We start from the raw sequence: 17,778 nt of genomic DNA, 5'->3' as shown, positions 1-17,778 counted from the left end.
TAAAACAAGAGGAATCATTAACCTTTCCTGGCAAATTCCTCAAGCTAAAATACTCTTATAGTCAGAAACAATGGACAATTGCAGTTTAAAATGAAATCTAGCATCTGCCTGTGGACTGAAGGATGAATAGAACGATACTTTAGAAGACTTTCTAATCATTTTGAAGAAACAATTGTAGCATCTGGAGGTGTGTTCAGGGCCCAGATTCAGTTTTGGATAACTTTTTTTCTCCTTGTATAACTTCCCAGACTGACTTTATTCAGCTGTGTCAGCTAGTGTCAAAACACTGTTCACAAGTATTGTAAACCATAGAATCAAAAAACCGCAGAATTATGTGGAGTTGGAAAGGGTGTTTGAAGGTCATCTAGTCCAACTCCCCTCAGTGAGTGGGGATGTATAGAGCTAGATCGGGTTGCTCAAAACATTGTAATCAGTTCATAGGTAAATTACAGAAAGAGATTGAAGTGGCTTCTTGAAAATAGTGAAAATGTTGAACTACAAAACTTTAATTGCCTGTCCTTCCTTGCTTATCTTTTCCTTCTCTTCTGTCTTTCTGGGTGCCATTAATCTGCTAGTGCCTCATTAGAATAAGTTTCATGCAAGTGCTACTGTCTCTAACAGATTGGTGTTATTCTGTTTCTCCTGAGGGCTTTACTTAAAGCCTACAAAAGAGCCTGTATGACATCAGTTACAGCTAACAGTAGTTATCCTCTCTTTGAGAAGGCTGGATGCATTTGTACCTGGGGAAAAAAAAAGCTCACTTTTTATTTCTTTGTCAAGTTGAAATGTATATCTTTTTTGTCATGGTATTTTGGTTTCAGATATTATTTTTACTTGAATTTGTACTTTTTATATCTATGATTTTATTTAATTATAAGGCAGTATCTATTAATCAGCAAAGGTCTGATCTTCTTTATATAACTATATAAGTGAACACCTTGTACCCCACTATTAGGGTACCTACTTAGTAATTTTCATGTATGTTTTCTGCAAAAGACATCCATTCTGTGTCCTCATTTACTGAAGTGTTCAAGAGAAAAAAGAGACAAAACTAACACTGTGGTAAGTAATCAAAATTAAATAGACCAAAATTAGCAAAATGAATGTCTATGATTTTTTTTTTTCATATAAAACAAAGTGTTGCCCCCTTTTATGACTCTTTTCTTTTAATGAATAAAATCAAATAGAGATTATTTTGTGCATGTAAAAACCATTGTTTACAAGCAAGTTTAATCTTACTTGCTGCTCTATTATTTGCATTAAGACACTATAATCAAATTGCTAATGCTCATGTACTGGTCATAAATGCAACCCATTGGAAGTAAATTTATTTGCAAACAAACAAAAACCTTCTGATTATATACTCAATCATTCATTTGTTTTGACCTGCGTAAGTATAAAACTTTGAAAGCTTGAATTTATCCTCAAGAGGGGGATTATTGAATATTTCAAACATGCATAGCAAAACCTATTGTGGTAACTTTTAATTCAATTAATTTTCTCTGTAACTGTACTTGCAGAATTAAGCATTTGTATCCTAAAGTCTTCATCTGTTAATTCTTAATGTCCGGATAATAAAATATCCAGTATGTTCAGCCATTTTATACAATTGTAATCTTCTATACCTTTTCTCTGTATATTGTTATGCCAGGACATTAAGTATACACATTTGTCTTTTTCAGCAACCACATTTTTCAGTGGTATGCACAAATAAATTCAAGAGCATTTGATAAAATAATTGAAATGTTTTGCGTTCACTTTTGAAGCATAATTTTTAATTATAAAAATTACATGTAGAATGGTTTAATTTCTTTTTAGATATGAATCTAGCTTTTCAAAAATTAAAATGTAAATAGATGTAAATCTACAGAGCTTATGAATAATAAAGATGAGTCTCAATTAGTGCAGCACTTATCTTGTTTCTTTGACACAGAGTCATTGCACTTATGGGTGATTTCTTGCCTGGAAAGAGGCTGCTATTTACATGTCAGCTTTTATTTGCATCATAATAGAAAGATAAAGTACCCGTTCTTTCTAAAGTCTTGTTCAGTTTATCAGCTTGTCAGTCTGTGCTAGAAAAACGGCCATTTGTTATTATATCTTTCCACACTGCATTTTGGAGTCTTTTCTTTTCTCTAACCTCCAGGCACTATTTGATGAGGCCACCTTGTAGGCGATTCTGGCAATTTTTGGTTTAATTTGAAAAGTATTCAAAACAAACTATTGAAGGAATGTGTGTACATGAGTTTGTATAATCTGTTTTATGTGTTTTTTTTTAAACACAGAATATTTCTAGGGGTTGATGATATCAGTAGGAGAATGTGTAAATGACCAAAAAGACTGCCGAAACATTTTATAATTCAAATTTGTCACTTCAAATAATTTTTCTGATGTTAGTCTCATGGAGCACACACCATATTCTGTAGCTGATGGTTCCTTGAATAACTGTGAAAAATTATCTATGTAAAGTGATACATTATTTTCATATTTGACAGTTTTATGTACACCTGAACTTTATTTTACAAAACAAAGGCTATACCAAGAGCATATTAAGATTTGGTGTGAGGCTGGTACTGACAGTTAGAAAGTATTTAGGTGTGCTGTTTAGAACAATTCATTGCCCTAGATTTCTTTGTCATTGTTTGTATCTTTCTTCTGATTTCACACACCCAACAACAACAAAATAGAATGAATCATATCTTTTTCTGTGGTGATCAGTGCCAGGACAAGAGGCATTGGGCACAAACATGAGGTTTTCTCAACACAAACAGGAGGTTCTCTCCCAACACACATCCTTACTGGCCACACTGCTGTGCTGTGTGGATGACAAAGCACTTACACAGATTGCCAAGAGATTGTAAACTTCTCTCCATGGAGGTCCTCAAAAGCCACCTGGATGTGGTCCTGGGTGCCTGCTTTGGTTACCTCTGCTTGAGCAAGGGTTGGATTAGATGGACCCAGGAGTCCTTTCCAACCTCAGCCTGTGATTCTGTGAGATTGGAAGAAAAATGCAAAAAATATGAAATACTATAAAATCCTGTGTAAATCCAACAGTATCCTTTTGAGAGCGTACAAGCAAGAAAGAAGTATTTTTCCTTAAATGAAATAGTGTAGTCTGCAGAACTAGGGAGGTGATTGCTCTCTGTACGCAGTGCTGGTGAGGCCATACCTCAAGTACTGTGTTCAGTGTTGGGCCACTCACTACAAAAAGAAGCACTGAGGCCCTGCAGTGTATCCAGAGAAGGACATCAAAGCTGTGAGGTGTCTGGAGCACGGGTGTTATGGAAAGTGACTGAAGAAACTGGGATTCTTCAGTCTGAAGAGGAATAGGCTCAGGGTAGATCTTACTGTTTTCTACCACTATCCAAAAGGAGGTCTTGGTGAGGTGGGTGTCAACCTTTTCTCCTGTGTAACTGGTGATAGGACTAGAGAGAATGTCCTCAAATTCGTAGAATCATACAATAGTAGAATCAACAAGGTTGGAAAAGACCTACAAGACTTCAACCATCCACCAATCACCAATAGTTCTCTCTAAAGCATGTCCCTCGGCACATCATCTAAATACCTCGAGGGTCAGTTACTCCACCACCTCCTTGTGCAGCCCATTCCAGCACCTGATCTCTCTTTTGAAGAAGTATTTCCTAACTTCCAGTCTGAATCTCCCCTGGCACTGCATTCCCTCTTGTCCTGTCACTAGTTACAAGAGAGAAGAGGCTGACTCCCAGCTCATTACAACCTCCCTTCAGGTAGTTATAGAGATCAATAAGGTCTCCCCCGAGCCTTGTCTTCTCCAGTCTGAACGATCCCAGGTCCCTCAGCCTTTCCTCTTAAGACTTGTGCTCCAGACCCCTCACCAGCTTCATTGCCCTTTTTTGGACATGCTCCAGGGCCTCGATGTCTTTCTTGTAGTGAGGGGCCCAAAACTGAACACAGTACTTGAGGTGCGGCCTCACTAGGGCTGGGTACAGGGGGAAATTACTTCCCTGTTCCTGTTGGCAACATTATTCCTGATACAAGACAGGATGCCATTGGCCTTTTTGGCCCCCTGGGCACTCTGCTGGCTAATGTTCAGATGAGCGTTGACCAATACTCCCAGTTCTGTTTCCTCTACATGGTTTTCCAGTCCCTCTGCCCCAAGCCTATAGTGTTGCCTGGGGTTGTTGTGGCCAAAGTGCCTTGGTCTTGTTGAAGCTCATCCCATTGGCTTCAGCCCAGTGATCCAGCCTGTCCAGATCCCTCTGCAGGGCATCACTACCCCCAGGCAGATTGATACTTGCAACCAACTTGGTGTCATCTGAAAACTCAGAGGTTGCACTCAATGCCCTCATCCAGGTTATCAATGAAGATATTGAAGAGGACAGGCCCCAGTACTGACCCCTGAGGAACACCACTCATGAATGGTTGTCAGCTGGATTTAACTGGTGATATTAGGTAACTGTGATATTAGGAAAAATTATTCTCTGAAGGAGTGGTGAGTCATTGGAACAGGCTGCCCAGGGTGGAACCTGGAGGTTTTCAAGAAAAGGGTAAATGTTGCACTGAGGGAAATTGTTTGGTCAGCATGGTGCTGATGGGTTGATGGTCGGACTAAAGGATCTTGGAGGTCTCTTCCACCATTAAAAATTCTATGATTCTGTGATAGATTGGGCATGTGACTGAATGAATTGAAGATGGAAAGATTGCAATGATGAAATATGTTCTGTAACCGAGATTATCAAATGAAAGATAGTACTTTCTTCTACATGTCAGTAACAGTGGAAAAGGGGAAATCAGCCAGGACTGGGACACAGGAAACCGAAAGACTCTGACACTGATTGAGCTTTGCTTCACCATCTTTTAATCTGCTTTACGTTTTAATGATAAAAAAATAAATAAATAAAATTACGGAGAGAGAAGGATTTAAATTATAATAAAAATAACCCTAAAATTTTCAACCTAAAATTAGTTAATGATTTCATTAATTTGTGAAATTTATTCTTTTTTTTAATTCCCACATGGAAAGATAAAAAGAGACAGGCTTGTTTTACAGGGAATTTGATTTATTTTCTTATGACAGCATGTCATGCAACCACCATCTGTTAAAAAACACTTGACAGTTCATTGGGGAAAGCAGAAGGTAAAACTTAGGCCATGTTTAGAGAGGACTGCAGACATCTAGGAAGATGTGCTGAGTTCCAGACATATGACACCTGCTCCATTTCAAGAAGTATTTCTCAGTTCAAATGGTAGTGTGATACTGATGATTGACAGGGGAAAATAGTAGCTGAGAGAAAAATTTTGCAAAGATGAATTTCCATCCGGAGAGATCAGAAACTCTGTGCTATGAATATGGTTTCAGTCAACATTTCCTATTGTCCTAAGCAAAATACTAATGCAATTTGTATAGATATCTGCATTACACTGCAATGCTTTTGAATTTAAAACATTATAGGAAATACAGTGTTCTATACCTTGTATTACAGATGTTACCAGAAGGCTCAAGTTTAGTAAAGTTGATATGTTCAATAACTGTATCAAATGTCTTATTTTCATTTTTTTGGTGATTTTGTACTTGAAGTTGAATTGTACTACCACTAACACAGCTACATTTCTGTGCCAAAAAAATGTAAATACTTGTGTGGGTTTTTTTTGTTGTTGTTTGTTTTCCTGGAAAATGTAAGAATTGCTAGTATTAAGTGTATTATTTTAAAGTCCATAAGCGTTGAAGTAGGCTGCTTATTTAGCAAGATTGTTTTTTGTTGTTAACAGCATTTCAGTGCTGACAATTCATGAGCAACTACTAAAACTAAATTCTCTGATTAAAGGACATGTAGAAATGCTAGTAGAAATTTGCTTTGACAGCCTTATTAACAAACAAAAAAATCTATTTATCCATACCAAGATTAGGCACTTGATCTGGAGTGCATTCAAGATGGCAACTGTGTAGGTGGTTTTTTTGTTTGTTTGTTTTTCTGTCAAAAAAAAAAAAAAGGAACTGTGTTTTTATTTATGCATTTTTTAACTTATCAGGAAATATTTTTTCATGTAAAATAAGTTTCTAATTTTATCTAAAAATTCATTTTTTTTTTTATTATCATAACCTTTCATCACCTAGCATAAAGAAAGATTTCTGGGACGACGTACAATACAATTACTATTGTTAAAAATTGTGGAGAAAATGGTGGTTCATCTTCTCTGCTTTTAAAACATCGTATATGCCAAAATATAAAAGCAACATAACTAAATGTTAAAATATTAATTGTTGCAGTTTCTCTAGATAGAAGGTCAAGTCAAGTGTTTTTGTAATTATGACAGCTTTGTCTGTAGTTATTATATTTTTGTAGTACTACAAAGCAAGTACTAAAATTCTTAATTTTACTCTCTTGTAAAACTTTGGCTTTCATCTCTGATGCTGCTGAAGATTTTATTACCATTTAATAGTGCATATCATGCTTGTTACTATTCTTTCTGCCATTTCGATTTGAAAGTATGTCACTATGTGGGAGAACCAGGCACATTTTATATCTAATCTCTCATCACCTTTCATCTGTATTCCATGCAAGTTTATATAGTTTATTTTATGAAACTAAAACATTTCAACTTTTTATTTTTTATTATTTTTTATTATTATTATTATTTAGGAAGAAGATTCTGTTCTGTCCTTACACTTTCTCAAAAATCTTTTAAGATGAAAATGCAGTCTTCAGATTTCCACTAGCTGTATTTTTCTGTGAAACAGAAGACAGGAATTTGTAGCAGTGTATATACGCATGTATGCATATACATGTGTGAATGAATATATATGAAAGCATAAGTGTATTTGAGTTTTCTATATATTCAGTGTTGTGATACATTACTTTTTTTACCCTAATAAGATTAATTACTTCTAATTCTGCATATTCCTTAAATACCTTTTACAAATGAAGAACTTTTTTTTTTTAGTTTTGAGAGGACCGTGTAACTAATATTAAATGAAATGTCTGACAACCTGGAGTGAGAAACAATGGAGAAACAATGGAAAAACAATAATTTTTTTTTTAGTTTTTCAAAGCACAAAAAGATTCTAAAGCTCTTTTACTATGTGGATATTCAGCTGGTTACCAGTGAATTGTTTTTTGAAGTTTTCTGTATAATTTTGAAATGAATTATATCATCATCAAAACACTTGTATGTTAAGTTTGGACCTTAGCTTTTGTCTGTTTCCAGTCTTAATTGTTTTGGACTACAATCACTTAGTGGTATGTTGCAAGTATTTCAGTAAATGATTCCACAAATGTTGTTTTTCCTTTATGAGAAATACCATGGATATTAGGGGATCAATAAGAAGATGACTGACTATAGAAAATCAGTCATTTATTATTCCTCAGAAGTAAAAAATTTGTTTTTTTTTTCATAACCAAATAAAATAAACAGTACACCCAATAAATCAATTATATGGGTATTCGTTCAGACAAATTTGGTATTGTTCCAGGAAAGAAAATAAGAATTTGCATACGGCTTTAGAAATTAATGTATGGGAAAAGTGAAGAGTCATCTCTTAATATACATGAATAATTTATTTACTTTTCTTCACTTTTCAGTGACACAGGGGGGTGATGCAGTTGCATCTGATACATGTCCTGATCCTGGAATTCCTGAAAATGGGAAAAGAGTGGGCTCTGACTTCAGGTAGGCACATTTAGTTTATGAACTGGAGGAAGGTATTCATAGCTATAGAGCATGCAATCACGTATATGCATAGTTTCCCTATTTTTGAATGCATTGAGTCTTTGTCGAAATAGTTCCGGTCCAGGTCTTGCTTCTTTTCACTTTTTTTCTTGTTGTTTCTTTTAAATAGTAAATTTTTGATCCTGATAGTCTTGTCTATATATGAAAAGGCAGAACTCTCTGTACATCATAGAAAAGTGAGCTCAGAGAATTCCTTTTTATTATTTTTTTTTCTTTTTCCTATTATTTAAAGATGCTGGAAGGCTTGATAAAAATGGCAAATATTGTGTCCAAGACTTTATTGTTTGTCTTTTTTGCTGTTACATTCATCTAAGAAACAAAAAAGATGAAGTCATTTGGGCTACTGTGGGGGGAAGAGGAAGATTTCTCTTTCCCTTTTTGGGGGGAAAAAGATTAAAAGAGGGTTAAAGCAAGGCAACAAAACCTGTGCTTTTGCCCAGATTTATAATCACTCAGAAGGAATGGAAAAGAAAACTCCATAGGAATTAGAAGGAATTTTGCAAAGGTCTATGTAACTGCGGACAAAAGTCTATCAAACTTATTATCTGAAACAATAAATTTTATTTTGCTTCTACATCTTGTTATCTATAAGCTAATCGTGAAACAGCAAATGTTTTTCATGTACAATAAACTGATGTTTTACACCCATGTGAAAGACATCATCTATTTTAAAGTGTATTTTTCCATATATGGTATTTAAATATATAATTTTGATGGAATCTAGTTTTACTTTCTCTGAAATGAAAAGCAAGTATCTTCCAGATTTCAGGAAAAATTAAGATGTTGCTTGCATATCTCCAGTGCAGGAAAACGAAACACTGTGGAGAGTAAAAGCAATTAGTTTTTATTTCCACTTTTAAGAGGCAAGTATAGACACCAAAAGGAGCTATTGTTCTTGTCAGGAGAATCCCAGCTGTAGATATAAGTTGGAACTAGAACATATGAAAATGCACACTGATGTGTTGTCAGTGGGACTAATGGAATGGTGGAGGGTTTATTTCCAAGTCAGCCTGATAATCAACTGATTCAGTGATTACAAGTTTTTTGAAAAGGGTTTCATTCTTTTCAGTACAATAATAGCAATCATTCTAAAATAATGAAGCAGAAAAATATATTGAAATCTTAAACTTTCCATGCTGTCTTCTTGACATGCTTTTACTGAGTTCCAATCAGGATGTAGGAAAGTGATTTTCAGTGATTTTCCAGTGGATATTTGGATTCATTTTGATTAAGAAAAGTCTTTGAAGACTTAGCAAGATGAATGAGTACATAATAAATGCAATTTTTAAAATTGTAATAATTATATATTCATACATTATGTAATTATATAAAATAGTAAAATAATTTTAAAAATCCCATTTTATATTTGGGGAAAATCTGAAAACGAAATTTGATAGAGCAAATTCTCAGCTACAAAACCCTATTTTTCAACATAGTCACCATTAGCTGTGCATTTTCACCAGTAATGAATAAGAGCCTCAAGGCTGTGCTTGTAAAAATCTGTAGCAGTGGAAGTCACCCACTGTTTCACAGCTGCTGTGGTGGTGTTTTTGCTAGGAAAATGTTGCCCACACAGACCATATTTCATCGTCCCAAGCAGATGGAAGTCAGAAGGAGTCAAATCCAGACTACACAGTGGGTGTGGTTGGACAGTCAAGCCAAGATTGCCAGTGTGCTCCACAGTCTTTAAATTGGTATGGCACCTGGTATTATTAAACTGCAAGAAAAAGGCTGTGTCCTTCTGTGGCCTGACTGGAAGTTTGAGCCTTCAGCTTAGTCAGAATTGCAATCATAAAGTCATTAAATTAAGAAAAGTCCTTTAAGATCATCTGTTTCAACCATCCACCTACCACCAATACTGCCAACTGTTATTAAGTACTGTATGTACACCTTCCTTAACCACCACTAGAAATGGTAACTCCACCACTTCCCTAGGCAACCTGTTCAAATGCCTGACCAGTCTTTTAGAGAAGAAATTGTTCCCAATATTCAACCTGAACCTTGCATGGTGCAACTTCACGCCATTCCCTCTAGTCCTGTCTCTAGTTATCTGAGACAAGAGGCCAACCCTCATCTCACCACAGCCTCCTTCTGAGTAGTAGTAGAGAGCAATAAGTTCTCCCCTGAGCTTATTCTTCTCTAGACTAAACAATCCCAGTACCCTCATTGCGCACCGTAAGAGATACTCCAGTCCCCTCACCTGGTTCGTTACTTTTCTCTGGACACACTCCAGGGCCACAATGTCTTTCATGTAATGGATTATTTAAGTCAAATATCTACCATTTTTTAATTATTCACAAATTTTGCTTTGATACAGTTGTAATTCAAAATAGAAGAAAAGAAGTGGACGAAGTGTTTTCTTCTCCCTGTGTATATAGATAATAAAAAAAAATGAAAAACTTGCAGTATCTGCAGATTTTCTCAGTGATTAGGGACGTATGGATGAGAACAAAAATTAAAAACATTCATTTTTAACACTTTTAAATTATGTGAATTAATAATTTTCATTGAAATTGCAGAAAATTTGAATTGAAATAGGGCTTTAAAAAGTCTCTCTTGTTTTTCTTGTAAGGAAAACCATCAAACATAATCAATGAATGGCTCAGCAGTTCAGTCATAACTTAAAGGATAAGGACTCTTATTGTAGTCTTTATTACAAAGATGCAACCCATTCCAGATCTGATTGTCTGAAAAGAAAAGGTACTCTGAGGACTCAGCTTACCTAACGTTCCTTTTTATCAGCTGTTCTTTTAAGCATCCAAAATTATGTGTCTTGATCTGGATATCTGCAATTTATATGTTATATAATAATCTGTCATTTTAGTAAAACTCATGACAGATCTTCTAAAGCCTATCTAAATCTTAATTCGATTTTTTTTAAATAACACTCAAAAGATTGTAATTGTTGATGTCTGTAGCTGGCATTCAAGTTTCTCTCCCTCTTGACTCTAACACTGAGGAGCTTTTGAGTACTTTATATTTCTACCGTGCTCTTCAGATTGATGATTTTGCTAGTTTTTGGTCGTTATTATTTTTTGTTATTTTTAATACATTGCAGTCAGCATGTATTATTTTGTGTCACTTAGCTTGTGCTCAAACATTTCAAAAGATGATACCCACTGTGTAAAAATATGACATTTTCATATTTCCAGCCATCAGAGAAAATAAAAATATATACATACTCTATAAATAGTAAAACAAATAGAATCATTTAAAGTTTATATATGAAACTAGTAAATGTTTATGTTTCCCTATATCTCTTATTAATATGTTTTTCTTTATGCTTATTAATTTAGGGTATGTATTTGGAATATATTTTTTTCAAAGAATGTTCTGAATGTAAAATTATGATTTAGAAAGTTATTCTACTCAAAGGATTTAGCGCATTTCCTATTAACTACTGAAGGAAGAAGTCAATATACTCCCTACTCTTGATTTTTTCCACATCTAATAGCTCAATCACCAAATACTAAGAAAATTAGTTTTTAAAGCTTTCCTAGATTTGTAGCATCTCCTTCAAATTTTAAAATACTAATAAAAAGAACTAAGTATAGCAGCACTTCATTATAAGCCAATTTGTCTTTGGGGTGTCTTCTGGAAAACAGAATACTTGTTCTTGGAGGATGGAAGCATGCTGAATGCTAGTGAATAAGATTGTATTAACTTTTCTCCACAAAACAATTTTAGCTGCTGAGCTTTCTGATTGCCATCCTGAAATCTCCTGGTGTGTAGGATTCAGTGACGTAGAAAGACCAAAATGAGAAATCTGTTTTATCAAGACACCTTAGTTCATAACATGAAATTAACAAATAACATTTTCAAGAGCAAGAAAGCTAAAAGCAGAATAGGTTGTTTATGGTTGGGAACAAAGAATGACACAAATAATTGAAATGCTTTGAGGCAGAAAGAAATTAATGGAAGCAGAAATTTAAGTTCTCTTTTGGAAAGCTCTCTGACACACAACTACTAGATAGAGTTTATAAACTCCACATAAATGCTTGTCAACATTCTTAAAAAAAAAAAAAGTAGAAAAAAATTTAAGAAATTTCAAAGTTACAAGTGTGACAACTACAGTCGTAATAAAAGTTGGCATTTTGCAGTTTTTAGTGAGAAACTTAAACAAAATAGGGAATTGAATGAAGTAAATAATTCCTTGTAGTACATGTCAACAAATTCCTGCATTTAACTGCTTAGGATTTCAGAGAGTATGAAGTTGAAATGATTCATGAAGTAAATCTTTTTACCTGAAAGAACACTAATTAACATAATTCATAATAACTGTAATTAACACATTTTGATACTTTCTTTGAAGTTGTAGCTAAAAGCATGAAAATTAATATCACAACTGCATTATATTCCTTGCATTATTTCTTAGAACAGTTGACAAAGTGAACACAGTATACTAGCTCTCAATAGTTTAATATATCTTTTTATGTACACAGTAATGACAAAATAAAATTTCAAACCCTAATTTCTTTGTTTGGACCTAGAAATGCTGTCATTTGTCGATATTTATTTATTTTTTTATTTATTTTAAGGGGGGGGAATAATTACAATATATTTTAATCCTTTTCTTCTCCCTCCCATCTTTCTCCAAGGTTGGGTGCAAGTGTGCAGTTTTCCTGTGAAGATAACTATGTGCTGCAAGGTTCTAAGAGCATCACTTGTCAGAGAGTGACAGATACGCTGGCTGCCTGGAGTGACCACAGGCCAATCTGCCGAGGTAGGCACTGTTCTTGGGAATTTTTCCTGAAGTCTGGAAAGGTAATTTATTATTAGGGAAAATTTCTCTCCTTTATTCAATGAGGCAGGGAATGTAACCACAGATGATAAGGAAAAGGCTGAGGTTCTCAATGCCTTCTTCACATCTGTCTTTTAATAGACAGAACAGTTGTCCACAGGGTACTTGCCCTGACCTGGAAGTCCGGGACGGGGCGCATAATGCACCCCCTGTGATCCAAGCAGAGACAGTCAGAGATCCATTCAGATTCTCCTCCATCTGAACTGCCACAAGTCCATGGGGCCAGATGGGATCCACCCAAGGGTGCTGAGGGAGCTGGCAGAGGTGATTGCCGAGCCACTTTCTGCCATCTATCAGAATTCCTGGTTATCTGGAGAGGTCCCACAGGATTGGAGGCTTGCCGATGTGACTCCCAACTTGTAGAAAGGCCATAAGGAAGACCTGGGGAACTACAGGCCTGTCAGCCTGACCTTGGTATCAGGGAAAGTTATGGAGCAGATGATCTTGAGGGAAATCACACGACACGTCCATGGCAATAAAGGGATCAGACCCAGCCAGCACGGGTTCACCAGGGGCAGGTCGTGCTTGTCCAACCTCATCTCCTTCTATGACTGGGTGACCAGACAGGTAGATGAGGGAAAGGCTGTTGATGTCTACCTGGACTTCAGCAAGACCTTTGACACGGTCTCCCACAGTATTCTCCTGAGGAAACTGGCAGCCCGTGGTGTGGACAGGTACACTCTTCTCTGGGTGGAGAACTGGCTGGAGGGCTGTGCCCAGAGGGTAGTGGTTAATGGAGTTAAGTCCAGCTGGCGTCCTGTTACGAGTGGTGTCCCCCAAGGGTCAGTTTTGGGGCCCATCTTGTTTAATATCTTTATTGATGACCTATATGAGGGAATTGAGTGTACCCTCAGTAAGTTTGCAGATGACACCAAGTTGGGAGGATGTGTCAAACTGTCTGAGGGTAGGGAGGCCCTTCAAAGGGATTTGGATAGGCTGAACAGCTGGGCTGAGCTCAACGGGATGAGGTTCAATAAGACCAAGTGCCGGGTCCTGCACTTGGGCCACAATAACCCCATGCAATGCTATAGGCTTGGGGCAGAATGGCTTGAAGAATGTAGAGAGGAAAAGGACCTGGGAGTGTTGGTTGATGCTCGGCTTAACATGAGCCGGCAGTGTGCCCAGGTGGCCAAGAAGGCCAACAGCATCGTGGCCTGTATTAGAAATAGTGTAGCCAGCAGGAGCAGGGAGGTGATCATCCCCCTGTACTCAGCTCTGGTACGGCCGCACCTCGAGTACTGTGTTCAGTTTTGGGCCCCTCACTACAAGAAGGACATTGAGGCCCTGGAGCATGTTCAGAGAAGGGCAACAAAACTGGTGAGGGGTCTGGAGCACAAGTCTTATGAGGAGCGGCTGAGGGAGCTGGGATTGTTTAGTCTGGAGAAGAGGAGGCTCAGAGGAGACCTTATTGCACTCTACCACTTCCTGAAGGGGGGTTGTGGTGAGGAGGGGGTGGGCCTCTTCTCCCTGATAAATAATGACAGGACGAGAGGGAATGGCCACAAGTTGCGCCGGGGAAGATTTAGATTAGACCTGAGGAAGCATTTCTTTTCTGAAAGAGTGGTCAGGCACTGGAATGGCCTGCCTAGGGAGGTGGTTGAGGCACCATCCCTAGCGCTGTTCAAGAAGCGTTTAGATGAGGTGCTAAGGGATTTGATTTAGTAGTTGGGTAGGGATAGTGATAGGAGGATGGTTGGACTAGATGATCTTATAGGTCCTTTCCAACCTTATGAACCTATGAACCTATGAACCTATTTCTGTTTAGAAATGTCTTCTGTTTAGAATGATGTTTGAAAGAAAGCAGAAATTGTGTGTATGTATTTATATATGTATACTTACATATATATAATTGCACATTTGGAGTGTACATTTTAAAGGAAGTCCTAACTGTGGTAATTTGCTTGTTTTATGTTCTCAAACCAGAGAAGACTGGCACCACTAATTAAGAAAAGAGAAATCATACAAATTGCTTTGTATACTTTATTTGCCATTATGAAGTAGATCAAAGTATTACTTCTTGTTCTTCACAAAATCTTATGTTGAATTACAGTTACCAAGCCAGCAAATGACACAGGTTGCAGAGGGAATAGAGTTACCCATAACTTCTTGTTCAAGAACGAAATAAACTGTAATATCAGTCACATTAAACTCATGTAATTGTAAGCAATCAAGCAAACAAACAAGCACATTAGAAACGACAACAAAGCTTCCAGCCAATAGGACTTCTGATAAGACTTATTCCTTGGTCAGCCTCCAGATGGGGAATGCCTTATGATTCTGCTAAAAAAGATATAATAATCCCTGCAAATGTTTGATGTGATTTATCTCAAAACAAGATCTACTTCTTCTGTCTTGAAAACTGGTTTTTTCATACTCTTTCTACAGTTTTGAATGTTTTATTTAGAATAATAATATGCTAGAAGCCTCTTGAGCTTAGTCTGCCTGTATCTTCGTTCATACATGCTTGTGCATTTCAATCTTATTCAGTTATATGTAAATGGAAAATATATTCTTCTTGTATTTGGTTTCATGCTAATGTAGAATAATGCATCCGTGCAACCCCACTGTTCATTCTTCTGCTGTTCTTTCTTTCCACTGTCAAATTTGTTGCTAATACACTATAGAGATGAGCTGAAGTAATTTCTACATGGCAAAAGTAATTCCCAACAGAAAGGGTCTATTTGCTTTTGAGTTATCTGTGTGTTCTTATTAGTGTTTGCTGCTCCTTCCAATTTATTATCTGCAAATTTATCTATTATGCTTTATTTCTTCTAGTAAACTGCTAACAAAATAGAATAAATTAGTCCTATACCTCCATTAAAACCTCAGTCCAGAAAAAAAGATACTTTCCTCAAACATACATCCAGACTTGGAGCTAAAATTTCGCTGCTGCCTGTGCATCACATTAGGAAGATTCTCTGGAAGTCACATCTATGTTTTCTTAACACAGTAACTTGCTTACACTGAGTGATGTGTAATTGTGGTTCAAGATTACAACACAGCACCTGTGCACGTTTGTGGATGGTGAGATGTGAAAGATAGTTTTATTTGCAGTCTGTATTATTCCTAGTCTCCCTGATAACTTTAAAGATGCCTGTATTCCTGAAGCTTGTACCAAACATTATCCTGAAGCTTGTACCAAACTCACATATACTGGCCCTTTCACATAAATACACTTATGTACACAGAAGGCTCCTTCCAACCATTGAGAGGTTTAATGCTCACTGTTCGGCACTCTAAACAGAATGCTTACATGTTAACTGAGATTATTTTACCTAAGCCAACTTCAAAGAAATGTGATTTCATCTGTAATTTGGAGGTTGTTCTTTTTTTTTTTTCAATGGAATTGAATGAATAGTGAAGTTTAGAAATTCTCTTGCAACATGTTTTAATTAATGCTATGGCAGTTTTATGAAGTTTAGATTAAATAAAGCAACTTGTCAAAAATAATCTTATTTGCTGCTTGTTATTTTAGCTAGAACATGTGGTTCTAATTTACGTGGACCAAGTGGAATTATTACATCACCAAACTATCCAGTTCAATATGAAGACAATGCACACTGTGTGTGGGTCATTACGACAGTAGATCCAGAAAAGGTATGCTTTTTCTCTGTCTTAATTCAAACTCTAGAATTTTGAATCTGTTTATATTATTTTGAATATATTTGATAAAACTCTGTGAACACTTATGACTGACTGTATGTATTAATCAACTTGCAAATGATCGGACCAGAAACATTTATATATATATATATATATATATATGTGTGTGTGTGTGTGTATGTATGTATGTATGTGTATATATATATATATATATATATGGATGGATGGATGTATATATATATATATGTATGTATGTATGTATATTAGGCTGTAGAAAAGTAAAAGCATTAGTATTTGTGAAAAAGTCCACTTGGAATATTAAGTTGCTGTTTCTACTTATTTGACGTTCAATCTAATCATAAAGTGTAGACTCTCATGTAAACCATTTTACTGCAGACAAGCTTCCCTCTAAAGAGGAAACTAACAACAAAATCAAACTACACTATTGTGTTTTATTTAGTATGGCAATTAGAAGTGACTGTAAATGAATTTTGTCTAAGATTTAATGATTTTAATGTTGAAGTGTTGTGCCACTTGTCATTTTTCAGTATCAGTAACCATTTAAAAGAAGAAAAATATCTGACAAAATGCATCAACTCCAATTTATCTTCAGTAGGATATAGTCTCTTCTATTTTGCAAAATCCAGTGCATTTTATGAGAGAAGGTGTCATTGTACATTAAAAGAAAAAAATTAGTGAAATTAGTGCTATGAGAATTGAGTCTTAGTACCTTAAAGATTAAAGAAAAATATGAAAGTATAAAGAAATGTTTTATTTTTCCTTCACTTTTCAAGTATTTTAATTAGCATTTTTCATATTAATGGTAAAATGAAGATTGTAGTCTTCTTGCTGATTGCAAGATAATTTAACTGTAATACAAAATTAGTACAGTGTAGTAGTATTGATTAAGCTGTATGTTATATGAATTTTCTATGGAGGCTCTGATTTGTGTATTAGCTGCAGGCTAAGATTTGTTGTTTTGCATGTTCTATTCATTCTATAAAATGTGGCTGTCTCTCAGTGGATTTAAGATTTTAGTAGAGTAGATCTCAATAAAATTGGTCTGGATACATTTTTTTATTGCTCTATTTGATAGACCTGAAAAGGCACTCTAAAGTTGTATTATGCGGGCATGTTGATAATTCATCAATATGGTGTAAAATCTGTAGGAACTGAGTTGTAAGTTAAACACTACATTTGAAATGAAGAAGAATGAATACAACGTTTGATGCTTTCACTGAGAAAGAGATCCAGACAATTTAATATAGCTTTGTGAAAGCTGGTAAAAAGCAAATGGAGAAGTTGATCATCACAACAGTAGGAAACAATATGTGAAGCTTTAAGACTTTAAAATCAAATTGTTTATCAGATGTGATAGGCAATAGATAATAGGTAATTTTATTAGTCTTGGGTTTGTATAGCAGTGAAATAGGAAGAGATTTTTCTTCGCTTTGTGCAGTTCCTATTTTATTGGCTTTAGAACCATGTTGGCTGTGAACGTCAAGTCTTAAAATCAGACGTTTAAGTCATGCGGTATTCTTAAGTTTCTTTCACATGGCCTCTACATTACATTTATCAATATATATCAAACGTGATACCAAGATTTATATCCCCAAAAAAATACATCTAAAGTTGGTATACATCCCTTAGGTTAAAAGCTATGAAGT

At 35.7% G+C, this 17,778-nt stretch overlaps 1 protein-coding gene across 1 annotated transcript in view; it reads left to right on the top strand.

The window, feature by feature from the left end:
- CSMD1 (CUB and Sushi multiple domains 1) overlaps positions 1-17,778 on the top strand; it is a 966,006-nt gene that overhangs the window by 674,525 nt on the left and 273,703 nt on the right. The window contains exons 8-10 of the mRNA XM_065730794.1: positions 7,560-7,647; positions 12,306-12,430; positions 15,984-16,105. Coding sequence (XP_065586866.1) covers positions 7,560-7,647; positions 12,306-12,430; positions 15,984-16,105 — 335 coding nt within the window. The remainder of the gene's footprint in view (positions 1-7,559; positions 7,648-12,305; positions 12,431-15,983; positions 16,106-17,778) is intronic.

This window comes from Cyrtonyx montezumae, unplaced genomic scaffold (assembly GCF_038088225.1).
Source record: "Cyrtonyx montezumae isolate F1298 unplaced genomic scaffold, pur_monq_1.0 scaffold_13, whole genome shotgun sequence".
NCBI lineage: Eukaryota > Metazoa > Chordata > Aves > Galliformes > Odontophoridae > Cyrtonyx > Cyrtonyx montezumae.
This window is presented reverse-complemented; position numbering and strand designations above follow the sequence as displayed.